This window comes from Panthera tigris, chromosome D2 (assembly GCF_018350195.1).
Source record: "Panthera tigris isolate Pti1 chromosome D2, P.tigris_Pti1_mat1.1, whole genome shotgun sequence".
NCBI lineage: Eukaryota > Metazoa > Chordata > Mammalia > Carnivora > Felidae > Panthera > Panthera tigris.
This window is the reverse complement of record NC_056670.1, coordinates 81,337,677-81,362,757: the sequence shown is the minus strand read 5'-3', so window position 1 is coordinate 81,362,757 and position 25,081 is coordinate 81,337,677. Positions and strand designations below refer to the sequence as shown.

The 25,081-nt window shown below is 48.6% G+C and overlaps 1 protein-coding gene across 3 annotated transcripts in view; it reads right to left on the bottom strand.

Annotated features, from left to right (window-relative positions):
- DOCK1 (dedicator of cytokinesis 1) overlaps window positions 1-25,081 on the bottom strand; it is a 524,611-nt gene that overhangs the window by 460,901 nt on the left and 38,629 nt on the right. For all 3 annotated transcript variants that reach the window (XM_042961087.1, XM_042961088.1, XM_042961089.1), the window contains exon 2: window positions 270-353. In XM_042961087.1, coding sequence (XP_042817021.1) covers window positions 270-353 — 84 coding nt within the window. The remainder of the gene's footprint in view (window positions 1-269; window positions 354-25,081) is intronic.

Below are 25,081 nucleotides of genomic sequence, written 5' to 3'. Positions count from 1 at the left end.
AAAGGGTTCTGTTGTTTTTAATGAAAACAGCTATTTCCCCAGAAAACTTTAGAGTCTAAAATTCAGAATTTTTAGTTTTGGGCTCATTGTAATAAAGTATCATTTAAATAACAAATAGCCTCATGACTACCTTCACCTGAAATGGCATCCATCATGCAAGAAAAGCGATCGTATGAGAAAGACTCGTGTTGACACATATTTTGGAAACACTGAAAAAGTGTGCTAGATGCCCAAAACGGTAGGAGAAAAGACACCAGAAGCATACGCACCTTCATATGTTTCTAAGATGTGCACAGTGTCTCCTATTTGTAGAGAAAGTTCATCCGCTCCCCTGGCATCGTAGTTATAAAAAGCTGTGAAGAAAAAGGGATAAGAAGATATCAGCAGAGGTAGAAGGGACTTTGCTGCCTTGTTCCTGCTTGTTTTTCATGTTGAAACGCATCCAGTCCGTGCCTGGATCATCCTCCCTGACAGCCTCAAAAGTAGCCTTTTCTTTCAAGAGACAAATATAAAGAGTCGTCAAGTAGAAGAAACCCGTAACCCCACGCAACCGTAAGCGATTTTTCTTAGTGTGGTCCTACAAATCTCTAGTGATCAACGCAGTGTGGCAGTGGCACAAAAACAGACACACAGATCGACAGAACACTGTAGACAGCCCAGAAATACACCCACACTAACACGGTCAAGAAGGAGGATGTGAAATCTGCCGTTTTGACCACTTGTAAGTTCCGATACAAGGGCGACGGCGGCGTCCGCGGTGCCGCACAATCATCACAACCAGCAACATCCACAACCTCTCTGTCGCTCCAAACACAAACTCCATACCCGTAAGCGGTACGTCCGCGTTCCCCCTCCCCTGAGCCCCTGAGAACCTGTGGTCCTTCTCCATCCCTCAGAAGCGTGACTACGCCACCTGCCTCATACATGGAATCAACCAGGGGTGCCTGGGTGACTCAGTCGGTTGGGCGTCTGACTTCAGCGCCAGTCATGATCTCACGGTTTGTGGGTTCGAGCCCCACATCAGGCTCTGCGCTCGCAGCACAGAGCTCGCTTCTGATCTTCTGTCTCTGTCTCTCTCTGCCCCTCCCTCGCTCGCGCGCTCTTTCTCGCTCAAAAATAAATAACATTTAAAAATAAATAAATAAATAAATACATAAATAGAATCAAACAATACTGTCCTTTTCCTATCTGGCTTCTTCAACAGAATGTTTTAAGGCTCATGCATACTATCCCATGTATCAGAACTTTATTCCCTTTTATGGCTGAATGTTTGCAAGAGGAAGAACATTTTAATTATCATTTTAATTATCACTTGATATACTATCTATATTTCCACTAATAGATATTTTAATTAAATAATTATTTCCTAACTATGAATCAATTACACATGGACTGAATATTCTTTAGAAACCAAACTGATTTTTTGTTTAATGTTTATTTTTGAGAGACAGAGAGAGAGAGACAGAGAGAGACAGAGCACTAGCGGGGGAGGGGCAGAGAGAGAGGGAGACACAGAATCCAAATCAGGCTCTGGGCTCCAAGCTGTCAGCACAGAGCCTGATGTGGGGCTCGAATCCACCAGCCAAGAGATCATGACTCGAGCTGAAGTCAGATGCCCAACCAACTGAGCCACCCAGGTGTCCCGCTAAACTGATTTTTTAATTATTATATAACCAATGTTGATATTGAGCCAAAAAGTTGTGTTACAATTAAACAGGCAAAAATATGTTCAACATTAAGAAGAAATTCTTAAAAGTAGTGATACTCAACAAATCTCTGAAACCGTTGTTCATCTGAACATTCAGCAGTGCCTATTTCTCTCAGAGAAGCACCTAAAAAAGTCATACCATTAAATGCAGACCACAATTTTGCTCCAGCATGATGAGGTGAAGGTAACTATCACAGTGGAAAAAGGCTATTAGAAAGTGTTAAAGACACAAAAAGTACAAAGCCCACTCTCAAAAAAAAAAAAAAAAAGGAAGAATAAGAAAGAAAACATATGGAAAGAAGTACAAAGTACCCAGATTTCAAACTATACTGCAAAACTGTAAAATCAAAACAGTATGGTTTTGGCACAAAACAGACAAATAGATCAGTAGAACAGACTAGGCAGCCCCAAAATACACCCATGCTTATATGGTCAATTAAGCAACAACAAAGGAAGCAACAATTTACAACAGGGAAAAGACAGTTTGTTCAACAAATGGCGTTGGGAGAACCTGACAGCTACGTGCAAAAGAATGAAACTGGACCCCTTTCTTACACGTCACACAAAAATAAACTCAAGATGGATTAAGGACCTACATGTGAAATCTGAAACCATAAATCTCCTAGAAGAAAACACAGGCAGTAATTTCTCTGACATCATCCACTGAAATACTTTTCTAGATATGTTCCCTCAGGCAGAGACACGAAAGCAAAAATAAACTATTGAGACTGTAGCAAAATAAAAAGCTTTTGCATAGAGAAGGAAACCATCAACAAAACAAAAGGACAAACTACTGAACAGAAGAAGATATTTGCATATGATACATCTGATGAGAGGGTAGTATCCAAAATACACAATGAACGTATACAACTCAACACCAACACAAAACAATCCAATTAAAAAATAGGTCAGGCTTTAACAAATGGTGTTGGGAAAACTGGACATCGACATGCAGAAGAATGAAACTGGACCACTTTCTTATACCATACACACAAAAATCTCAAAATGGATGACAAAACCTAAATGAGACAGGAAACCATCAAAATCCTAAAGGAGAACACAGGCAGCAACCTCTTTGACCTCAGCGGCAGCAACTTCTTACTAGACACGTCACCGGAGGCAAGGGAAACAAAAGCAAACATAACTATCGGGACTTCATCAAGATAAAAGGCTTTTGCACAGCAAAGGAAACAATCAACAAAACTAAAAGGCAGCCTACAGAATGGGAGAAGATATTTGCAAAGGACATTATCTGATAAAGGGTTAGTATCCAAAATATATAAAGAACTTACCAAACTCAACACCCAAAAAACAAACAACCCAGTGAAGAAATGGGCAAAAGACATAAACAGGCATTTTTCCAAAGAAGATTATCCAGATGGGTAACAGATACATGAAAAAATGTGTAACGTCAGTCATCATCAGGGAAATACAAGTCAAAACCACAATGAGATACCACCTCACACCTATCAGAATGACTAAAAGCAACGACAAAAGAAACAACAGGTGCTGGGGATGATGCAGAGAAAGGGGAACACTCACGCACTATTGGTGGGAATGCAAACTGGTGCAGCCACTCTGGAGAACAGTATGGAGGTTCCTCAAAAAACTAAAAAGTGAACTACCCTACGATCCAGGATTGCACTAGTAGGTATTTACCCAAAGGATACAAAAATACAGATTCCAAGGGGTACATGCTCCCCAATATTTATAGCAGCATTATCAACAATAGCCAAATTACAGAGAGAGCCCAAATGTCCATCAGCTGATAAATGGAAAAAGATGTGGCATATGTATGTGTGTGTGCATACACACACACACACACACACACACACACACACACACACACACACACACACTGGAATATTAGTCAGCCATCAAAAATGAACTCTTGCCATTTGCAATGACGTGGATGGAGCTAGAATATAATGTGCTATGAAAAATATGGCAGAGTGAGACAAATACCATATCCCACTCATATGTGGAACTTAAATAAAACAGATGAACATATGGGAAGGGGGGAAGAAAAGAAAGGGAAACAAACCACAATGCTTATTTATTTATTTATTTATTTATTTATTTATTTATTTATTTTGGGAGAGAGAGAAAGCAGAGCAGGGGGAGAGAGAGACAGGGGGAGAGAAAATCCCAAGCAGGCTCCATACTCAACACAGGGCTCAATCTCACGAACCTTGAGATCGTGATCTGAGCCCAAATCAAGAGTTGGGCACTCAATGGACTTAGCCACCCAGGCACCCAAGACGCAAGAGACTCTTAACGATAGAGAACAAACTGTGAGTGGAGGGAGGGAGGTAGATGGGGGCTGGGCCAGATGGAGGATGGGCATGAAGGAGGGCACCTGTGATGAGCCCTGGGTGTTGTAAGTTTTGAATCACTAAAATCTACTCCTGAAACCAATATTGCACTGTATGTTCACTAACTAAAATTTAAATTTAAAACAATGGACAGAGAACTTAAATAGACACTTTCCCAAAGAGGACACACAGATGGCCAACAGACACACGAAAAGATGCTCAACATCGCTAATCACCAGGGAAGTGCAGATCAGACCCACAATTAAATAATAATCACCTCACACCTGTCAGAATGGCTCGAATCAAAAAGACAAGACATAACAAGTGCTCGCGAGGATGTGGAGAAAAAGGAACCCTCACGCACCGTTTATGGGGATGTAAATTTAGGCAGCTACTGCGGAAAATAGTACGGAGGGTCCTCAAAAAATTTAAAATATAAATATCATATGATCCAGCAATCCCTACTGGACATTTACCCAAAGAAAGTGAAAACACTAATTCCAAAAAATATCTGCACCCCTATGTTTACTGCAGCATTATTTACAAGAGCCAAGAAATGGGAGCACCTGAGTGGCTCAATCGGTTAAGCATCTGACTCTTGATATCAGCTCAGGTTGTGATCTCGCGGCCATGGACTCAAGTCCTGCATCGTGCTGTGTGCCAAGCAGCGTGGAGCCTGCTTGGGGTTCTCTCTCTCCCCTCTCTCTCTGCCCTTCCCCCACCTCTCAAAATAAATAAATATACATAACAAAAACAATAGCCAAGATTTGGAAGAACCCAAGTGTCCAGTGATAGACGAACGGATAAAGATGTGAGCACAACGAAACAGTGCTCATCCATAAAAGAGAAGGACACCCAGCCATTTTCAACAACATGGATGGACCCAGAGGGTATTATGCTAAGTGAAATAAGTAGGACAAAGACAAATACCGTATCATTTCACTTATATGTTGCATCTAAAAGACAGATGAACAACAACAAAAAAAACACTAAAAAATAGACAAATACAGAGAACAAACTGGTGGGTGCCAAAGAGGAGTTGGATGCGGGATGTTGAAACAGGTAGAATTAAGAGGTACAAACTTCCGGTCACAGGTAGGAAGGACGGAAGGAAAAAAGGAAGGACAGTGATACAGTGATGTTCCTCCTTTCCAATGGATCCTACCTGAAAACATAGCAGACTAAATGTAAAAGTCATCTTCAAACTCTTGATCAATTTCTCATCCATCCATCCTGAACTCTCTGCCAGACCAGGCTATTCTCCGGTGGTATTTCACTGTGTCCATCTCTAAAATTCTCCTTGATCATATCATGTGCAAACTCTGGCAAGTATGGGAGGCCCTCCACCACCTGACCACGTCGCCTCTCCTTCCTCCAGCCACACACAGTATGGACCCCAGGAGGGGTTCCTATCCCTGCCTCTCCCTGAAAGACAGAAGCCAGCCTGTGCCACACCTGTGTGGACCAATCTGCCCTCCCCGCCACCAATGGGGTTTTCCCAGCAGGTGCACCTCTTCCAGAAGGCCAGGCCCAGTATGTTTCTCTCTCAATCCCCTCTCCAAACGTCCCCATCATGGCATACTTCCTGCTGTCCACTGCATTCCTGAGCTACCTGTAGCTGGCAAGGCCGGCCAGGCCCAGGCGGACTCCCTGGCATTCCCACCCATGGTCCCTGGAGCCAAACGAAATGCACAGGGTAACGCCTCTACCCTTGAAGACCGGGGTGACCTCCAGCAAATGACCTACCTTCTCCATATTCAGCTTTCCCCATAAAATAAGGCTCTGGAAATCCACACCTCATAGGATTACGTGTGTATTTGGGGTCTTGAAGAAAATAATGCCACAGACGGATGTGGTGATTTGAACACCGGGTGTCCTGCAGTCAACACCTAAATGATAAAGGCTCTCGTGGTGGTTGGGAGTGTTTTGTTTTTACTGCAATAAAGACTTCTATCACTTCCAGAATCCTTTTTAAAGAGCCAAAGCGAGCAGACTAACACATGATCACAAAAATCCTAAAACATCAAAAGCCATATACATGAAGAAAATTCCATGTCCGTAGGCATTTTCCTGTATTTCCACCAAAATTCATAAAGTTTAAATGTCCTCAACTGGCATAAACGGTTATTAGTAGTTATTAAGTTTATTTAGCATTTTATGGCGAATCTTAACAAGAAATAACCGCATTAGGTAAAGGGAGCTCAGAGCATATGCCCAGCCTTTCCTGGTTCTGCAGAACCATATTCCTAAGCCTTTAGGGGCCATAAATGCATTTGTCACAGCTCTTAACAGCATCCCTGCCAGCATGTCTATTCTGTTGGAAGACGTGGAAAAAATAAACACATCAAAAATAATAAAAATAAAATAAAGCGGACACGTCCACTATAAACACATTCAGGCCCGTGTGAATTTATAAGGCACACAGGCAAAAATCTTTAGGCATCTGCCTCTCCATCTCTGAAGCAGGCAGACAATAGCAGTCGTGAGAAAAGAAACTTCAAATTTAACTATGAAAGGGGCCTTAAAGACCCCTGATTTTATAGATGAAGGGGAAAAAGGACCTTTGAGCATTCATGCCTGTGACCCCAAATGACACAGCAGAGCTAAGACCATCACAGTGGCTGCCCAGCCCTCCTGGCCTTTGTTCTTAGTATCACAGCCTAAACAATCCCATATTTAAAGGCAAATTAAAAGACTCAACTATATAAGATTATCGGGCAAGGGAGTGGGAGGGAGGGGGAAGTGTGCTGGATGGAAGGATGCCCCCCACACCCCGCCAAAGACATCAACATCTGAGTTCCTGGAACCTGAAAGGATGTTACCACCTTACATGGCAAAGGGGTCTTTGCAGGGGCATCAGGGGTGAGGATCTCCACTGGGGATGCTAATCCTGGATTATCCAGGTGGAGCCAATACGATCCGAAGGTTCCACATGAGGCAGGAGGGCCAGACTCAGAGTCAGAAGACGGGATACAGCACAGATTGGAGTCATTCAAGGAAGGAGCCACACACCCTGGAATGCAGGTGACCCCCGTCAGCCAGAAAAGGTAGGGAAGTGGACTCCCCCCTCGAGCCCCCAGAAGGAACACAGCCCACACCTCGATTTCAGGACCTCTGGCCTCCAGAGCTGTAGCATCGTAAGCAGGTGTTGTCTAAGCTACTGAGTTTGTGCCCATTGGTTACAGCGGCCATAGGAAACATACAGGGAGGTATACGGACGACAACGCAAAAGGAGTGTTTTGAGGCTATTTATTTACTGCTGAAGGCACACTGACACAGGCTCCCAACCGCGGGCATCTGAATCTGACCAGTCCGTCCGTGGCCGATGCTCCCCAATTCTTGGGCGATAGGACAATGAAGACAAGGCAATGAATTTTTCGTAACAAACCCAGAAGTATTCAATATAAGACACTATTCCTAATCTGGTGATCTGACCTTTCAGAGCCGCCCCTCTGTGCGGGGGGCGGAGAACAGCACGAGAAAGAGCAGAAACATCTTCTCCTTTATTAAGCTGATGATGACAGATGACATCTGCAACACGTCTTTACTTGGTAGAAGCACAAAGACAGCAGCCTCTTTGCAAGCTGCCCATTTGTCTTCTTTATTTTTCTGATCTGTCAGGACCCGGGAATGACTCCGCAAGAGAAAACGGTCAACCCGTGTCCGTTCGCATCTTCGGATTCACCTCCGTCTGGCTGGTGGGCTGGATGCCTAATACATTCCTCCTCCTCAAACCCATCTGCCTTTTTTAATCGCCCGGCGAAAGGCGGGTGTCGACGGCTGGGTGCACGTGCGCATTCAGCTGCCCTTCTCGACCCTGGACGGCAGCTTGCCGCGCTGCCCGTGTGAAGAGTGAAGTGAGAAGGATGCCGAGATGAACCCAGCATAAAGGTCCTTTCCCGGAATGCTGTTCGTTCTTTTCCTGGAAGAGTCGCCAGCGGCCCAGAGTGAGTAGCACAGACCTTCTTTTCCCAGAAGAAAAAATGAACAGGCCGGTCCGTGCCTCACTTAGCTTATATGCGTCAGAGACGTGAAACGGCAAAGCCATCCCCTCTGCTCGGTCTCCTGACGACCCTGCAAAGGGCTGCCGGAGGACGCAGGGAAAGAACTGGGGCTTCAGATGAGACAAGAGGGCTTCCGCTCGCCCTTCCACTCCCACCATTATTATTAATGTTAGAGGAGCTAAAGATTAAGCTGCTGCTGCTGCTGATGGTGTGATACTGGGATACCTTGGATGAGGATAACGGTCACTACGGCAATGGTGGTGGCGGTGGCGGTGGCGGTGATGGTGATGATGGCCGTGGGGACAGTGGTGGTAACGGTGGTGATGGCAGTGGGATGGTGGTGACACTGGTGATATGGCAGTGGGGCTACTGGCGATGGTCGTGGTGGTGATGGCTGTGGTGGTGGGGACGATGGTCACGGTGGTGGTGGGGACAGTGGTGGTGACGGTGGTGGCGGTGACCATGCCGCTGATGACAGTAGCTGACACTGGCTGGTCATACTCTGTGGGCTAGACGGTGGACGGAGCTTCACACGTTCAGACTGATTTGACCCTCACAACAGTCCTCTGAGGGTGGATACAGAATTTGTTCCAACTCCTTCCCCAGAGTTTAGAGCAGCTTGGAGTCTGCCATGGCTGAGCACCCACCGGAGGGGATGTAAGGCCAAGGCTGGCCTGAGAGAAGGGCCTCAGCGCCAACCCCTTCCATAGACCCTTCCTCAAACCTTGCAGGGTCCACCACAGCCCTCCCTAGGCCTCAGACCACCCTGCCGGTAGCTCCCCTGCAGAGCAAACAAGCCGCCTGGACTCCCCAGACAGGCAAACACGCCTGTGCATTTCCAAAGCCCACCAACGTCTAAACATCGCGCTGATGGACTTCTCCTTCCTGACAGTGAAGAACTCAAGCTGAGGGAGTTCCAGGAATGCAAGGTTGGTGTAACATCCCAAAACCAATCAAGGTAATTCGCCACATTAACAGAGTAAAGGATGAAAAGTCATAAGACCATCCCAATTGGTACGGAAAAAGCATTTGAGGAAACGGAACTCCTATTGGGGGAAAAACAAAAAATGCCACCTTGACTACTCTGACCTTAGGGAAGAACCTACAGTAGTCCATCAGCCAATTTAACAGATGAAAACACGGAACCCTACGGAGGAGTTGTGACTTGCTCAAGGTGGCGCAAGGAGTTGATGACAGCTCCCAGGACCCCGTGGCGTCCCTTTCAGACGGTCTCCATCACCCCCCACTGAGTGACCCAAGGCTTCCCCACCTCTCACTGCAATGAAAACTAATATTTTTGCTGATCTCCTTGTATAAGCTCTCTCTTCTTCTATCCCCGGTTACCTTCCTGAAATCTTGTTCCAAAAAACTGCACTATTTCCCTGGGCTGTGCAAATAATGGGTAAAGCCTCCAGTACAGCATTCAAAGCCCTTTGGGCTGGGACTTGAACTCACCTTTCCAATCTCATCTCCCCCACACCCCTCCCGTTCTCCCCACTCCCCAGGCCTTCCGAAAGCTGTTCTGCCCCTGGAAATGCCTTCCTCCCTCCACTTCCAAAGGCCTCTTGTCTACAAGTCCATTTTTCATATCACACTCTTCTCCAGATCCTTCCTGAATTCTGACTTTCTCTTCTGCTCAAAAAAAGGTATGTGCATATCTGAATTAATTGCTTGCTCCACAACTTTTTCCTATAAACTGAAATCCCATGGCCTTGTAAGAGTGCTTATCTAAGTACCTGTCTCTCCCTTCAGACCAGATTTCCTTGAAGGAAGTAAACATTTATTAATCATTGGATTTCCCACAGTAGTTAATAGCATGCCTCGCAGGCACTCAATAAAAATTCACAGAATTAAACCAGATCACCAAGTATTCCTTCTTGTGTGGTCCGCCTCAAAGCAGAAGCAAAAACCGTATCCTATATTCCCTCCTCTCCTTCAAAATGACCCTGCCCTCTGCAGAAAAATCTAGGAGCCTGAGACTTATTCAATCAATAAGAAAGAGAGACACAACATTAGCTTTCCTATCTCTGTTTTGGGTCTCTTCCATCTAAGGAGATAACCCTCTGTCAGCACACGGGTTCAAAGCCTCCGTAAAGCATCGAAGACGCGGGCTGGACCACACATTACTTCTTGAAATCTGCTCAGCTCTTCTTATCCCACACGCTGTCCCCTTGAAATATGACTTGAGGATTTCAAGTAGCAATTTAAAAGTTAATTAATTCCTTTAAGAAGTCAATTTGTGAAAATTAATTGCTCTGTTTGTGATCTCATTCCCTTTGTCTTGCCTTCAGTTGGAAAAAAAAATGTCCCACAGCATGCATCTCCTCAGGGCTGGGGGAAACGCAGACCGTGTCCTTAAGGGGACCGGGGCAAGGGCCCTGTCTGTGTCTGCTACAGGGCTCCGTTCTAAAGGGCCATCAACTGCTGTCGGGTCCATGCCGAACACATACACTCAGTATTGCCCAAGACTCTCAAGGGCTCCTGCTCTGCTCTAGTGCTGAGGGGGTGCTGGGGTTGGAAAGATGCACTAGGCCCCACGCAGCCGCAGGGACCAGCCACCCCAGGGCCCGGTCCTCTAAGAAACAACCCTTTCACACACTGGACCCCTTCAGAAAATACAGTGCAGAAAGAATCAGATTATATGTATGTATGTACATATACATATATACACATATATATATGTGTGTATATATATACACATATATATATATGTGTGTGTATATATATATATATATATATATGTATATATATATATATATATATCCTTTGAACTTTACTCTGGACAGAGACCAGTCCCACACCTCCACTCTGTATTGCAGTCGGGGGCTGGGTTTCCTAAATTCTATCTCCAAAAAGAGACTGTCAGTCACACTACCACTAGCTTCCGTGGCCCATAATCCCGTCCTTCTCCTTCTCTGATTCGGAGGCATAACACTCAGTCTCCATCCCAGAGCCCTGAGCCATACTGAATCAGATCATGGCTTCTGCCAATAGTTTCAATCTTCCCAAGCACCTAAGAGTAACCTGGCACACAGCAGGACCTTTAAAATGGATGGATGAATAGATGGAAGGGAGGGAGGGAGGGAGGGAAGAAAAAGGAAGGGAGGGAGGCAAGGAAAGGGAGAGGACAGGAGAGAAGAAGGAAGGAAAAATAATTATGATCCTGATTCTCAAGATGCTACCAGAGGGGCACCGGAGTGGCTCAGCTGGTCAAGCATCCGACTCTTGATTTCGGCTCATGATCCCAGGTCATGATCCCAGGGTCATGGAATTGAGTCCTGCATTGGGCTCCACGCTGAACACGCAGCCTGCCTAAGATTTTCTCTCTTCTCTTCTCTTCTCGCTCTCTCTCCCCCCCTCCCTCTGCCCCTTTTCCCCACTCTCTCTCAAAAAAATAAATAATAAAAAATAACAAAGATGCTACTACAAACGTCTCTAATATTTTTTAAAGATACAGTGAATAAAAACAACAAAATACTTCAGAATCAATTGAACCAAGGAGGCAAAAGACTTGCACAATGAACACTATAAAACACAGCTGAAAGAAATTAAAGAACTTAAACAAATGTAAAGTCACCTCGTGTTCATGGACTGGAAGACTTAATACCATTAAGATCTCAATGCTACCCAAAGAGATCTACAGATGCAGCGTAATGTCCGTCAAAACTGTAAAGACGCTTTTGCAGAACTAGAAAAAAAATCCATGCCAAGGGACTTCAGATAGCCAAAACAATCTTGAGAAACAACAAAGTTGAAGGCCTCATACTTTCGGGCTTCAAAACTTACTACAAAGCTACAGTAATCAAAACCGTGTGGTATATACAGACATATGCACCAACAGAAGAGAAGACAGAGCCCAGAATAAACTCTCACATATATGGATCAAATTATTTTGTCCAGAGTCCAAAACCAGTCAGTGGGGAAAGGACGGTCTTTCCAACAAATGGTGTTGGACAAAGTGGGCGTCTGTCTATAAAAGAATGAAGAATCATGCACAAAAATGAATTCAAAACAGACGAAAGACCTAAACACAAAAGCCACAACTATGAAACTCTTAGAAGAAAACATAGCAGTAAAATTTCGCGGCACTGGACTTCACAACGATTTCTTGGATGTGACGCCAGAAGCGCAAGCAACAAAAGACAAAATAGATGTTGGACTTCATCAAATTGTTAAGGGTCTTTGCATGAAAGCAAACTATCAACGGAGTGAAAAGGCAGCCCACAGAAGGGGAGAAAATAGGGATAAATCATACCTGATAAGGAACTGATCATCAAAATATATACGGAAGCCCTACAATTCAACAGCTATTACAAAAAACAAACAGCACAAGTTAAAAATGGGCAAAGGACCTGAACACACGTTGCTCCAAAGACAATCTACAAATGGCCAATAGGCACATGAAAAGATGCTCAACACCACTAGTCAAGTCAAAAACTACAATAAGATAGCGCTTCACGCTCGCTGGGTGACTATTATTAAGAAGAAAGGGGGGCGCCTGGGTGGCACAGTCAGTTAAGCATCCGACTCTTGGTCAGGCCATGATCTCAAGGTTCATGAGTGTGAGCCCTACGTCGGGCTCTGTGCTGATGGTGCAGAGACTGCTTGGGATCTGTCTCTCCTTCTCTCTGCCCCTCCTCCACTGTTCTCTCTCTCTCTCTCTCTCTCTCTCTCTCTCTCTCGGGCCCTGCATCAGGCTCCACACTGGGTGTGAAGCCTACTTAACGACAACAACAACAAAACAACACGTGCTGGCAAAGCTGTAGGAAACTGGAAACCATGTATACTGCGGGTAGGAATGTAAAATGGTACAGCTATTAGGAAAAACAGTTTAGCTGCTTCGCAAAAACTTAAACTTAGAATTACCAGATGATCCGGCAACTACACTTAGCAGGTATGGAGCCAAAAGAACTGAAAGCAAAAACCAGAAGAGACACGTGGACACCCATGTTCACAGCAGCACTACTCACAAGAGCCAAAGTGTGGAAGCAACCCACGTGTCCACCCCGGGATGAATGGATAAGCAAATGTGGTCCATCCATACAGTGCGGATATGATTCGGTCTTAAAAAGGAAGCAAATCCTGCGGGCGCCTGGGTGGCTTAGTCAGTTAAGTGTCCGATTTCCACTCAGGTCATGATCTCATGGTTTGTGGGTTCGAGCCCCGTGTCGGGCTCTGTGCTGACAGCTCGGAGCCTGGAGCCTGCTTTGAATTCTGTGTCTCCCTCTCTCTCTGCCCCTCCCCCACTTGTGCCCTCTCTTGCTGTCAAAAATAAATAATAAAATGTTTTTTTAATTTGTTTTTAAATGAGAAGGAAATTCTGGCACCCCTATAGCCTGGATGAACCTGGAGGGCTTATGTCAAATAAGCCAACAGCTACAGCAGGACAGATGTGGTATAATTCTACCTACGTTGTTTCCTACAGCCGTCAAATAGAAACCAGAATGGTGGTTCCCAGGGACTGGGAGGAAGGGGGGGTGGGGACATTAGTGTTAATGAGCAGAGAGTTCCGTTTGGGGAAGGCGGGAAAATTCTAGGGACGGACGGTGGGGATGGTTGCGCAACAGTGTGAAATGTACCGAAAGCCACAGAGCTGCACGACCAAAAATGGTTAAAATGGTAAATCTGGGTGATGTGTATTTTACCGTGATAATTTTAAAAGATGTAAAGAATAAAAGGGAAGGCCGCCAGAGTGGGAAGGAAGACCCCCAGTGGATTCAGCATCCCCCATCACTGGCAGCTGTGAACTATTCAGCGGCCCCACATCCAAGGGCCTGGCAGGTGTAGCCGCTTCCCTTACCTGTGTGACACATCAGGTTCCAACCAGAAAGAAGAGGAAATTCGGGTTGATGGACTCAAGATCCAAGAACACCTCCAGGTGTGTGTGTATGAGAGAGACAGACAGAACACCCCCATTTCTAAAAAGGAGACCACTTTCGAAGTTTCAATGTCACAAATGTACTTCATTTGGACTCCTATCTTCCTTAGGAACAGAGATGGTTTCTCGGCCAATAAACTCCCGGTGGCAGGATTTCACGCAATGTTTGAATATCAGAATCAAAGAACTCATCTACATAATTACAAAACAGAGCCGGGGCACAGCAAGATAAAGGCACTGTCCTGCGTGAGCCAGTATTTCTTCTCGCCTTTTCAGATGGGGGCAGGCGGGAGGGATGGAGAAGACGTGTGAGAAGAAATGGACAAAGGAGTCTTTTCTCAAATCCTAATGGAGCCGACAGACACAATTCAAAGATACTTCTCCTATCTTTCTTCAGAATGAAATGTCACCGTGCGCCTCGCCCGCACCCAGCCAGCGACCGTCTCGCTTCTGCCTGGCCCAGGAGGTCACGGTGCCCACAACGGGCCGGCTTCTCTGGACACACACTGGGTCGCGGAGGGGAGTTGGCTCTTGTGCTTTTCCACGACAGGAGAAGTTAAGAGTCCACTTTTCCACACTTTCGTCTTTCATAAACTCAGCGCTAGGAGAGAAAGCCACAGACTTCCTTATGGACAGTGTTTGCAAATCCACCCACAAATAAGAAAAGACTTAGACGACCTGAAAATTATTTATTTTTGCATTTCATTTTGCTCAGCAGCAAAGAGATGCAGAGACAAGAGAGGGGAAAAGACTGAATCATCCTTCTGCAAGGCAGAACGGTTATTGCCACTTAGGGAAATGCGAGCTAGGGAAACAGCCAGGCAGTTACACCCCTGGCCTGGGGGACTTCAGAGCGACCCCACCCGCCTGGGTGGCCGCCCCCAGAGGCTCCCTGCAGACGGGCACTACAGACAGCCCGCCAGCCAAGCGGGACAGGAGCCCAGCGGACTCCACAATCAGGGGCCGGTCCCGGGGAGATTCCCGATGGGGACACGCGCAGCAGGACCCCGCCAGTGTCGGACTGGACGCAGGTCTCAGTTTCTGTGCTGTCGACCTGGCCAGACTTGCACTTCCCCCCCACGCTGCCCGACAGGGTCCACCAAAGGGCACACTGAAAACGCACCCAGGCCCAAGGACCTCAGGCGTGGAGGCAAGCCCGGTCGCCACCACTGCAGAGGCAATGGGAAAAAAGGAGGAATAGAAAAAGATGGGCTAAGACCTATTTCCTTGTGATACTAAATGATAACGTCGCCTTGTCGCATGCCCTTGGCACATCCCCAGATTTTTCTTCCTGGGCTTCGGCGGGAAGTCTCAGGAGATTTCCTCTGTAGAATAAGGCCACTTCTCTCCTCCTTTTTTCACTTCGTTCCGTCTAATATTAGTGGTGATAAAGAAAGAAAGGGAAGGACGTAGGGAACATTCCAGAATGCTAATTTGTTTTTCCTAATGGCAAAAAATATATATGTATCTCTGTGAGTAAATATGTATTTCATACGCATTTACAAAGTTATATATATAAATATATGCTTATATGTTATTTCATATTATATGTGAAATACATGTGAAAGTCACAAATAGGGGCACCTGATGGGCTCAATCAGTCAGGCATCCGACTTTGGCTCAGGTCATGATCTTGCAGTTCATGAGATCGAGCCCCGCGTCGAGCTCTGAGCTAACAGTGCAAAGCCTGCCTGGGATTCTCTCTCTCCCTCTCTCTCTGCCCCTCCCCTCTCTGCCACGTCTCTCTCTCTCCCTCTCTCTGCCCCTCCCCTCTCTGCCACGTCTCTCTCTCTCTCTCTCTCTCTCTCTCTGTCTCTCTCTCTCTCTCCCTCTCAAAATAAACAAATAAACTTTTTTTTTTAAAGTCCCAAACAGAGCTAGCAATCAGCTTGAGGGAAGCCTCTGTCATCATGTAAATGTAAACAGAGGAGCTCCCACGCAATGGGACCACAGGCACCCGTGTCCCCAAGCCTCTGCCTAAAAGCTCGCTTCTGTCTGGAAATGCCCTTTCTTCCCCTCTTCGTGGGGCCTGGCTGTGCAGCTCACCCACACCTGCGTGAAGAGGCTCCGTCACTCCCACCCACCAGGCGGTTACAGGAGCACTGGGAGTCCCACGGTGCCCCCCGTCCCCCTGACAAAGGGCCAGCAGAGAAGTGCCCATTCGCTACTGAATGCTGGTGGCACCCATCGCATCACAGGTCCCCCGTGTCCGGCAAATGGACCACGAAGAGGCCTCCCTCCTCTAGCCTCCCCTTCTACAACCCGTCCTAAGTCATGAGAGGCCGGTCCGCGCCTTCCGCTCTCGCTCCCCGACCTGCCCGGCACCTGTTCCATCTCTGCACCCACGCTCCACGGCGCCCAGGGGGACACGAATGTCGACAGAGCGAATCACTTAACAAATCGACGTGGAATTCCAAGTGGCAAAACTAGCGCTTCAGTCTTAAACCTGCCGGAAAACACTGCAGCTGAGGGGCGCCTCCGTGGCCGTGTGGTAAAGCATCCGATTTCGGCTCAGGCCATGGTCTCAGGGTTCATGAGTTCAAGCCCCACATCAGGCTCCACCCTGACGGTAGGCTTAGGGTTGTGGAGCCTGCTTGGGATTCAATCTCTCTCTCTCTCTGTCTCTCTCTCTCTCTCTGTCCCTCCCCTGCTCATTCTCTCTCACTCAAAATAAATAAATAAACTTTAAAGAAAGAAAAGAAAACCCTGCAGTCGTGTTTTCACCTACTTCCCATTAGAAACTGAAGCCCAGACCAGGGTCTCAGCAGAATCAACCCGGAAGGCACGTCCTGGAGGCCCAGACATACACCCGGAATGAAGCAGATTCACTTGGGAAAGTGGTGCCGGTGATCCCACGCGGGGCACCGGCACACGCTCAGCCCCATCGGCAAACCACCCAAGCGCGACGGGCCCTGAAGGGCAGCAGAGACGAGAGGTCACCTGGGCTCTGAGCAGGGTTCTGGCTGGGAGAGACGCTACCTGGCCCCCCCGCCCATGGTCTCCCTTTCCCCGCCCACTCACAGGCGACCCTGCAGGCGAAGAGATCTGGTTGGAGGAGACCACAGGAGCTGAGCCTCCCCGCCCCCCGAGAATGGAAAACTACTAAAATCAGGAGGAAGTCCCTGGCATCATGTGGCACATACTCCAGGGCACTAACACTCTGGTACCCAAATCACTCCAGCCTTCTAGAGAACTACTAACTACCAGCGTTTTCTACCAGGGCCCTGAATTTCCAGCCTCATCGGCCCACGCCCCATCTTCCTGTCTTGTAAGCCACCGTGATCAGTTTCCGCAGAGCCGTGGAGAGACAGACACACTGTGCCAAATGTCAAAAAACAAAGCCCCAGAGTAACAACCTGTAATTGCCTTCAACCTGCTCTTCTGAAGCCACAGGGGTTTAAAGCCACTGGTAAAAGCAGCAACATCCCTGTGCATTGCAGGAACACAGTGGCACCTCCTGTCTCTAAACACAGGAAAAAATGAACGTAGCAAAAGCCATACGACAGGTGAGAACCGCACGTATGCTCGCCTATATCCGCACATATACCCTCACGTGCATCTACACTGAAACGAAGGTGATAAAATGCACAACATTAGGTAACCAGTTCGATGAGCATCGCTCACTCTGTACCCCATAAAAACCCAGAATAGCATTTCCAGAAAGCACTCTTGAGCCCCTCCCAAGCCGATTTTCCTTCCACAAAACCATCTCCTGATGTGTCTCGCCATGAACGAATTCTGTCAACTCCTGGATTTAACGGAAGCCAAAATCACCGACGACTTTGGTCAATTCTTGGATGTAAGTGCAATTACACATGTACTTCTTTCTGCTCGCCTTCTTGGGCTCAACATTCTGAGACTGAGCCACAGCACCCTATCTGAGCTTTGTTCTGTTTCTTGGCGTATAGTCTTCCACTGCGTCAACGTATCACAACGTATCAATCCGTCCTCCCGACGATGGACGTTTGGGTTTTTTATTTCCCACTTGGAGCTATTTGCAAAAAAGGCTGCAAGGAACCTCCCCCCGTGAACCTTTTGGTGACCATGTTTTCCACCAGGGGGGAATTTCAGCCTTGATTACAGGTGTCCGCACTTCGTGAGAAGCTGCACAAGGCAGAAGCATCCAGTGCCTCCGAGCGGCCAGCCACCGTGGAGGCAGGGGCCCCGTCTGTGCTGGAACTCCCAGGACAAATGCATTCAGCACCAAGGAGACATTTGGTTCCTTAGCAGTTTGTTTATTTCCTCCTCCTGAGTGTTACATTACTTAGCTTTGATAAAATATAAAATTGAAGATTAAAAAACAATCAAGCGCTCTTGGAGGAAAAACAATAAAGCTGAGCACACACAGGGTGTTCACGAAGGAACCTCCCAGGCACCTCTGCGGGGGGGGGGAGGGGGGGAGCCCCCACAGCCCCGCATTCCGAGGCATGTGCTCTAGGGAAGAACCACCATCCACCCCTCCCATGTAGGGGCATTCCGGGTGACAAAGCGCTGTGTCCTCACTCTGTCCTCACTGTGCGCGCTGACCTGCCCCTCCCACGAGGACGGCACAGCCAAGCAGCTCGACTGCCCCATCTCACGGATGAGAGCTGTACCTGTGTGACGTGCCTGAGAAGTGGAGGGGGGGGCCCTCCACACCTCCCGACCCATGACTCCAGCCCCGGGGCACCTCGGCCCCACTGCCCTGTTGCATAGGCCCGTCTTCGAGGCTGGCTGGTCCATCTGTGCATCAGGTCGCGCTCTCTCGGCCTCTGCAGACCAGTCAGGCATTCCCTCCGAGCAGGGCAGGCAGACTCCAGGGTCGAAACACAGGCTCAACTCCAAACCCAAGCTCAAACCCTTGGGCAAGTAACCCAAGTTCTCGGAGTCCCTGTTTCTCTCTCTCTCTCTCTCTGAAAGGGGGTGACGACAGAGAAGGCAGCACCACATAGGTGTGCGTGAGATCGTGCGCTGGAAAACTACCCAGCCCCGGGGCGAGCCCCTAGCACGTGCACAATAAATGCCAGCTTCACTTTCGAAAGGGTTCAGGTGCAAAGCGAGTATCCACTTTCCTCTGGCTGCAATGCACGTGGAGAACAAAACAAAGGCTCTCCGGCCATCCTCCAGGAGACGCCTTTGCCGTCCCCTCCTCCCTGCCCTCCCGCTCCTCTCCCGAGCCTCGCTCCTCTCACTGGATGAGCCGGGCCAGGACAGGGTCCAGTCAGCTCTGCAAGAGCACACAGAGGGGAGAGATGCGCGTGGCCGGCAGGCCTCAGCACAAGCTGCTCGCGGGGCGTAGAGTGCAGGATCAGCACCTAATTCCTCTCCCGGGGCAGTCCCAACCTTCCAGAAATCCCCGTCAAGGGCTGCACTCCGGAAGGAAGGGAGAAGCCTGCTCGGATGTGTTTGTACACCCCGGATGCTAACTGCTAATGAGCAGTCCCTCGGCCAGGCCGCCCAGACACAGCCCTCTTGTTCCCAGAGACGAGAAGCAACACTGGGCGGCTTGGCCCGGACGCACTGGCAAGGGGAAGCAGGGAAACGGGAAGGGAGCCCGTCCCAGCGTGGCCTTCAAGGATGGAGCCACAATCCTGACCCGGCCAGACCTGGGCCACCTGCCGGCCGTGTGTGCCTCACAAGGCGTGTGGACAAGCGTGATCCAAGGGTCTCGCCTGGCATCCCTGTCTGAACCATCTAGCACACTGCGTAAGTTCCCAGAGGACACAGACAAACCTTTCCTCAGTTAAGCTCTTGACAAACGCACCTTCCGTGGGCAGGGCCCAGAGATGGAGAGGACGGCAGGTGTTTGCTGAGAAGCGCATTTGCAGGTGGACTGCCCTTCGCGGAGCTCCGCTCACAAACATCACGGGCCACGGACACCCAGGCCTGAGCACGGACCCAAGACGAAGTGTCGAGCAATCCGACAAATGCTGACGGTCCCAGCTTGCCTGCCAGTCCCCTGCTCACAACGCTACTCTGCCCAGGCGCAGGCCAGCTGGGAACGCCTTTAGGCCTGAACAGCAGGAACCTCTCTCTTCCCCATCCGGTTGCTAAACCCACGCCTGGCCAGACCTTCACGCTCCTGAATGTGGCTGGGCATCCAGAGAATACCCGGCGAGAGCAAGGTAGCATCAGTCCCCAGTAGGACTGGCTACATCATTTTTAGGGCCCAATGCAAATACAAGTGCAAAATCCTCCATTCAAAAATTATTAAAAATTTCAGGATAATCAGAACGGCCATTATTTAAAAAAAAAAAAAAAAAAAAAACAGTGGAAAATAACAAGGCTGATAAGGATGTGGAAGAAGTGAACCCTCGTGCCCTGCTGATGGGAATGTGGAATGCTACAGCTGCTGTGGAAAACAGTCCGGTGGCCCCTCAAAAAGTATTAAATACATAATGAACAGACAACCCAGCGATCCCACTTCTGGGTAGATACACCCGAAAGAATGGATAGCAGGAACTCAAACAGATATTTGTATAGTCACGTTCACAGCAGGAGTATTCACAGAAGCAAAAGCGGGGAGAAATCCAAGTGCCATGGGTAGATGAATGGATAAAAACCAAATAGGATCCAGCCGTACAATGGAACATTATTCGGCCTGAAAAAGGAAGGAAATTCTGATGCCTGCTGTGACACGGATCAGCCTTGAGGACCTCATGTTAAGGGAGCTAAGCCAATCACAAAAACACACACTGGATGATTCCACTTATATGAAGTACCTAGAATAGCCAAACTCACAGAGATTAACGTGGAATCGTGGTGGCCAGAGGCCGGGGCGGGGCCCAGGGAGTTCGCGCTTCAGGGGGACAAAGTGTCAGTTTTGCACCATGAAACATGCTGGTGACGGCTGCAGAGCCCTGTGATGTACTTAATGCCACTGGATGCACGCCGAAAATGGCTAAAATGGCAAAGTTCACGTTCTATACATTTTACCATAGTTAAAAAAAAAAAAAAAAGAGGGGTGCCTGGGTGGCTCAGTGGGTTAAGCATCTGACTCCTAATTTCAGCTCAGCTCACGATCTTATGGTTCATGGGCTTGAGCCCCGCACCAGGCTCTGTGCTGCTTGGGATTCGCTCTCTCCCTCTCTCTCTCTCTCTCACTCTCGCTCTCGCTCTCGCTCTCTGCCCTTGGCCTGCTCACATGCACGATCTCTCTCTCTCACTCTCTCTCTCAAAATAAATAAATAATCATTAAAAAAAAAAACAAGAAGTGCAGGGTCCTGTGTGACCACACAGGTCTCAGGCCCATAACCCCGGCTCTGGCTCCCAGAAGATCTCTCTTCGCAGGCTGCCGCCCCATCTTGCAAGGGCAATGCTTCCCCAGCAGAGCTACTGTGAGCCTGACGAGCTATGTTATATTTTAATAGTCATTTCAATTGACTATAAAAATACAGCATCACATAACAAAATTGCTTTTGCACCATGGTAGAAATACTTAGCAAGAGATGAGAAATACTTAGCAAGAGGCTATAAAAACCTATTTGCTTGCTTATAGAGCTGCTGCTGAACAGGACAAAAGCCGAAGAGGATAAAGGGAAGGCAGGAGAGAATCTATCCTAGAAAATGCATGCAACAGTGTGTCCGCCATGATACTCAATAGACAAGATCCACTCGGGATTTTTTTTTAACGTGCTAAGCAAATACTGGAATATTTCTCAACTATCTGTTCCATTTTTAACTTTCAAGAGCCTGACAGCGGAAAACACTGGTTTCCCTACAATTCCCCGTTGTTCCATCTGACTTGCACACAGCACACTCTAGATGTTACTGCAGTTGACCACCGAGAAGCCACAAGAGCCTCCAACCCCAGCACATGTCGAAGGTGTTTCCTCCGCCAAACCAGTTTCCTGGGGAAAAGCCTAAGCACAAGCGAGGGATATTCTTCTCATACTGTTCCAATGAGGCCTTTGCCACAAAGGCATTCAGTGAGGAGGAGCGGGGACTCGCCATCACCACCCAGCATCACCAACAAGACCGACGGCACCTCCACACCGTCGCCCTCGTCATCACCATCAACACTGTCACCATCATCACGGTAATAATCACGGCTAACTTTCATTCTGCGCCTACTAAGACCAGACACTCCCCTGAAGACTTCATGCGTTGCCTCGTTTCATCCCATACTAGCCCTATGATGTGGCTCCTAACAGCATCCGTTCCTGCATAGAAAGCTCTGAGCAAAGACCAGGGGACGGAGGCTGAGCTGGCTGACCAGCCGCAGGCATCATGTGACCTCCGGCTGGGGGAAGAGCCCCCCCCAGGCTGCTCTGCCCCTCCCAGACAAAGAGCAACTATGCTGTGCTTCACAAACGAGGGCTTCAGAGAGCCTCCTCCAGAACCAGCGTCCTGTGCTTCACAAGGGCCGTAACAATAGTGCACAGTGTCAAAGGCCCCCGATCCCTTGCTGCAGAAGGCCCTTGAGACATAATGAAGTAACAATTCCAATAATCCCATGAAAGGAACCCCCGGCTAGAGGAGAAATTGCCTTTCCGTGTCACATCTGGCCAAGCCGACCCCACAAGCAAGCGTTCGCCAGAGCCTCTAAGACCATCGGCCAATCCAGCCCAGCAAACGAGGAACATGTGCCTCCCAAGATCCCAGGTGAGCTCAGGGAGAGCAGGTGGAGACTCGTGAGGCAAGATTCCTACACCCAAGACAGCTCACAGTCTCAAACGACCTGCCTCGGGCTAAAAGTGAGGGGTGGGCCACGCACCTGGGTGGCTCGGTCAGTTAAGCGTCCGACTTCAGCTCAGGCCATGCTCTTCTCATGGTTCACGAGTTCAAGTGCCACGTCGGGCTCTGTGCTGACAGCTCAGAGCCTGGAGCCTGTTTCAGATTCTGTGTCTCCCTCTCTTTCTACCCCTTGCCCACGTGCACTCTGTCTCTGTCTCTCTCTCAAAAGTAGATAAACATTAAAAAAAATTTTTTAAATGAGAGAGACAGATCTGATACAGATACGTGGCAAAAGGACTCTAACTGGAAGCCAGGTCTCCAAAGGACACCAGTAAAAAACCATGGACCAGCGACAGCTGCGTGCTTCTTGAGGACCAGCCAATGTAATTGTCACAAAACGTTCCCGGGGACGGATGACCTCGGAGCATTCCTGTTGCACAGGTGAAGAATGGTAAGCTGCCTGCTCGAAGTCACAGGTCTGGAAGGCAGGGAACTCTCACATTTGGGAGCCAGGTGTCCTAAGAGGAGTTGCTCCAAAACACCCAGCCCCAAATTCAAAAGGAGCACCGCCCTCCACCGGCAGCTGGACTGGACGGGGCTCTTCCTCCCTGGCTCCTCTCCCTCTGGCGCTCCCTAAATGGCTCCCATAAAACCAGGCGGAAAGATGTCAAAACAAAAGTCACACAAAATATCATCTGATATCACACAAGGACTGTCACGAGCAAACCTTGTCACCAAGTCCTTTTTATGTGAAATATTCTCTACTAATACTTTTCCCCTGCAGATCCTTCCTGCATCTGTCAAACTCCCACATTTTCCTGTCTAACGTGAATTTATCGTTACTGCATGAAAAGGGCATTCAATACCCTGTGCTCCCAGAGCATGATCACACAGAGAAATCCATCCATGTCCCAGCTCTGCCCTGCTCCTCTGGAACCAAACAGGGAAATACTTATGCCCTGGGAGAGAAGGGGTTTGCAAGGATGGACCCCATCATGGAAACAACCCCCACCCACCTATGCTCAGGACTGTCATGGGCACGTGGTAGGTTGCTGACTGTATAAAAAACGCTCAGGGTCAAAGGGGCAAGTAGGAGCTGAAATCCAGCCCCCACCCATCCCTGTGCTTGCCAAGCAGTATGCCCACCCCAAGGGGGCACCTTTCTGCAACTTACAGAAGTACTGCATGGCTTAGGGCCTTCCTGAAGCTCCCACCTCCCTGTCTGGAGACAGGCCTACCTGAGCCTAGGAGGGAGGGGCTGTTAACCCTGTGTCCCTAGGGCCCAGCACACGGGGCGCATGTGACCATGACTCGGGGTTCCACTGGGATTGCTCAGCAAACAACCACAGAGAAGGACCCACTCAGGTGGACCCCTGGGTTGGGAAAGCCCTCCCTCCCCATCAGGACCTACACCACCACATGGTAAAGATGGGCAGGATCCAGACGGGTGCCCAGGGCCCCAGGGGCAAAGGCTCCCCCGGTGCTCATCCTGGACCCCACCGCAAGAAGGAAAGGTTCAGTCTATAGATCTCCCCATAGTTCTGAAGAATTAATAATGTAATATACCAAAACTTTGCAACTGCACACTTCCAATGAGTCAAAGGCATGGTATACGAAATAATGCCTCAGTGAAGCTCCTTGAAAACAACAGAGAGCGTGTACGTGGCGGCCCCGTCCAGCAGGCGGCCTGGCCCTCCATGCAAAGCTTTATCAGCACCGAACACCGCAGCCAAGCTCCCAAGTCCACGCATTTGACAAAATACCCAGGCGATCAAGAGACGCTGCAGGGAGTGCCTGAGGACTCCTCTGTGCTCAACCACACCGACTCTGGGCTGCCCACACCAACAAGCCACTACTGCTTCCAACAAACTACCTCCCACAGCCAACAGAAAACAAACCACCACCAGCAACGGAGCCCCAGTCCGCATCCGGGAGGATCTGACAAACACAGGCCTCTCAGGACCAGAAAAAAAGTTCAAGTGCAAAGGACCCAGTGCACAGCTCAGGAAGGCCGGGTCTAAGGAGTGTTTTACCCCCCTACGTTCTTTTTCCTAGAGAACCCAAAAAGATACCATAATCTAAATACGATCGATTTGCTATTTGAGAGTACAGCCAAAAGAAAAAAAGAAAGGAAAAATTCTTGCCTTCAAAATTAAAGAGTTCTTTTCATTTCTGATCGTATCTTTGACCCATCCTGGGAGGAACGTCCTCGGGGTTGGAGGCAAGAGGGACCTTCCAGGTCACAGGACCTTCTGCCTCATCTTCTCGTGAAGTACAAGGGGTTCCCTGGCATGCTGGGCAGGGACAAAGGGCCCTCACATGGCCATGTGGTCCCGACCCTAGGGCTCGGCACGACATATAGTGGGCAGAGCAGTGTTGGGGAGGGGGACACACACAGCCATGTACCTGGTGAGACATCACATCCCCAGCTGTGCGGGGCACCCTTCCCCCAGGCACCATGTTGCCATGAGATACCCAGGGGTCACGCCCAGCACAACCCACAGCCAGCGACTCACTGATA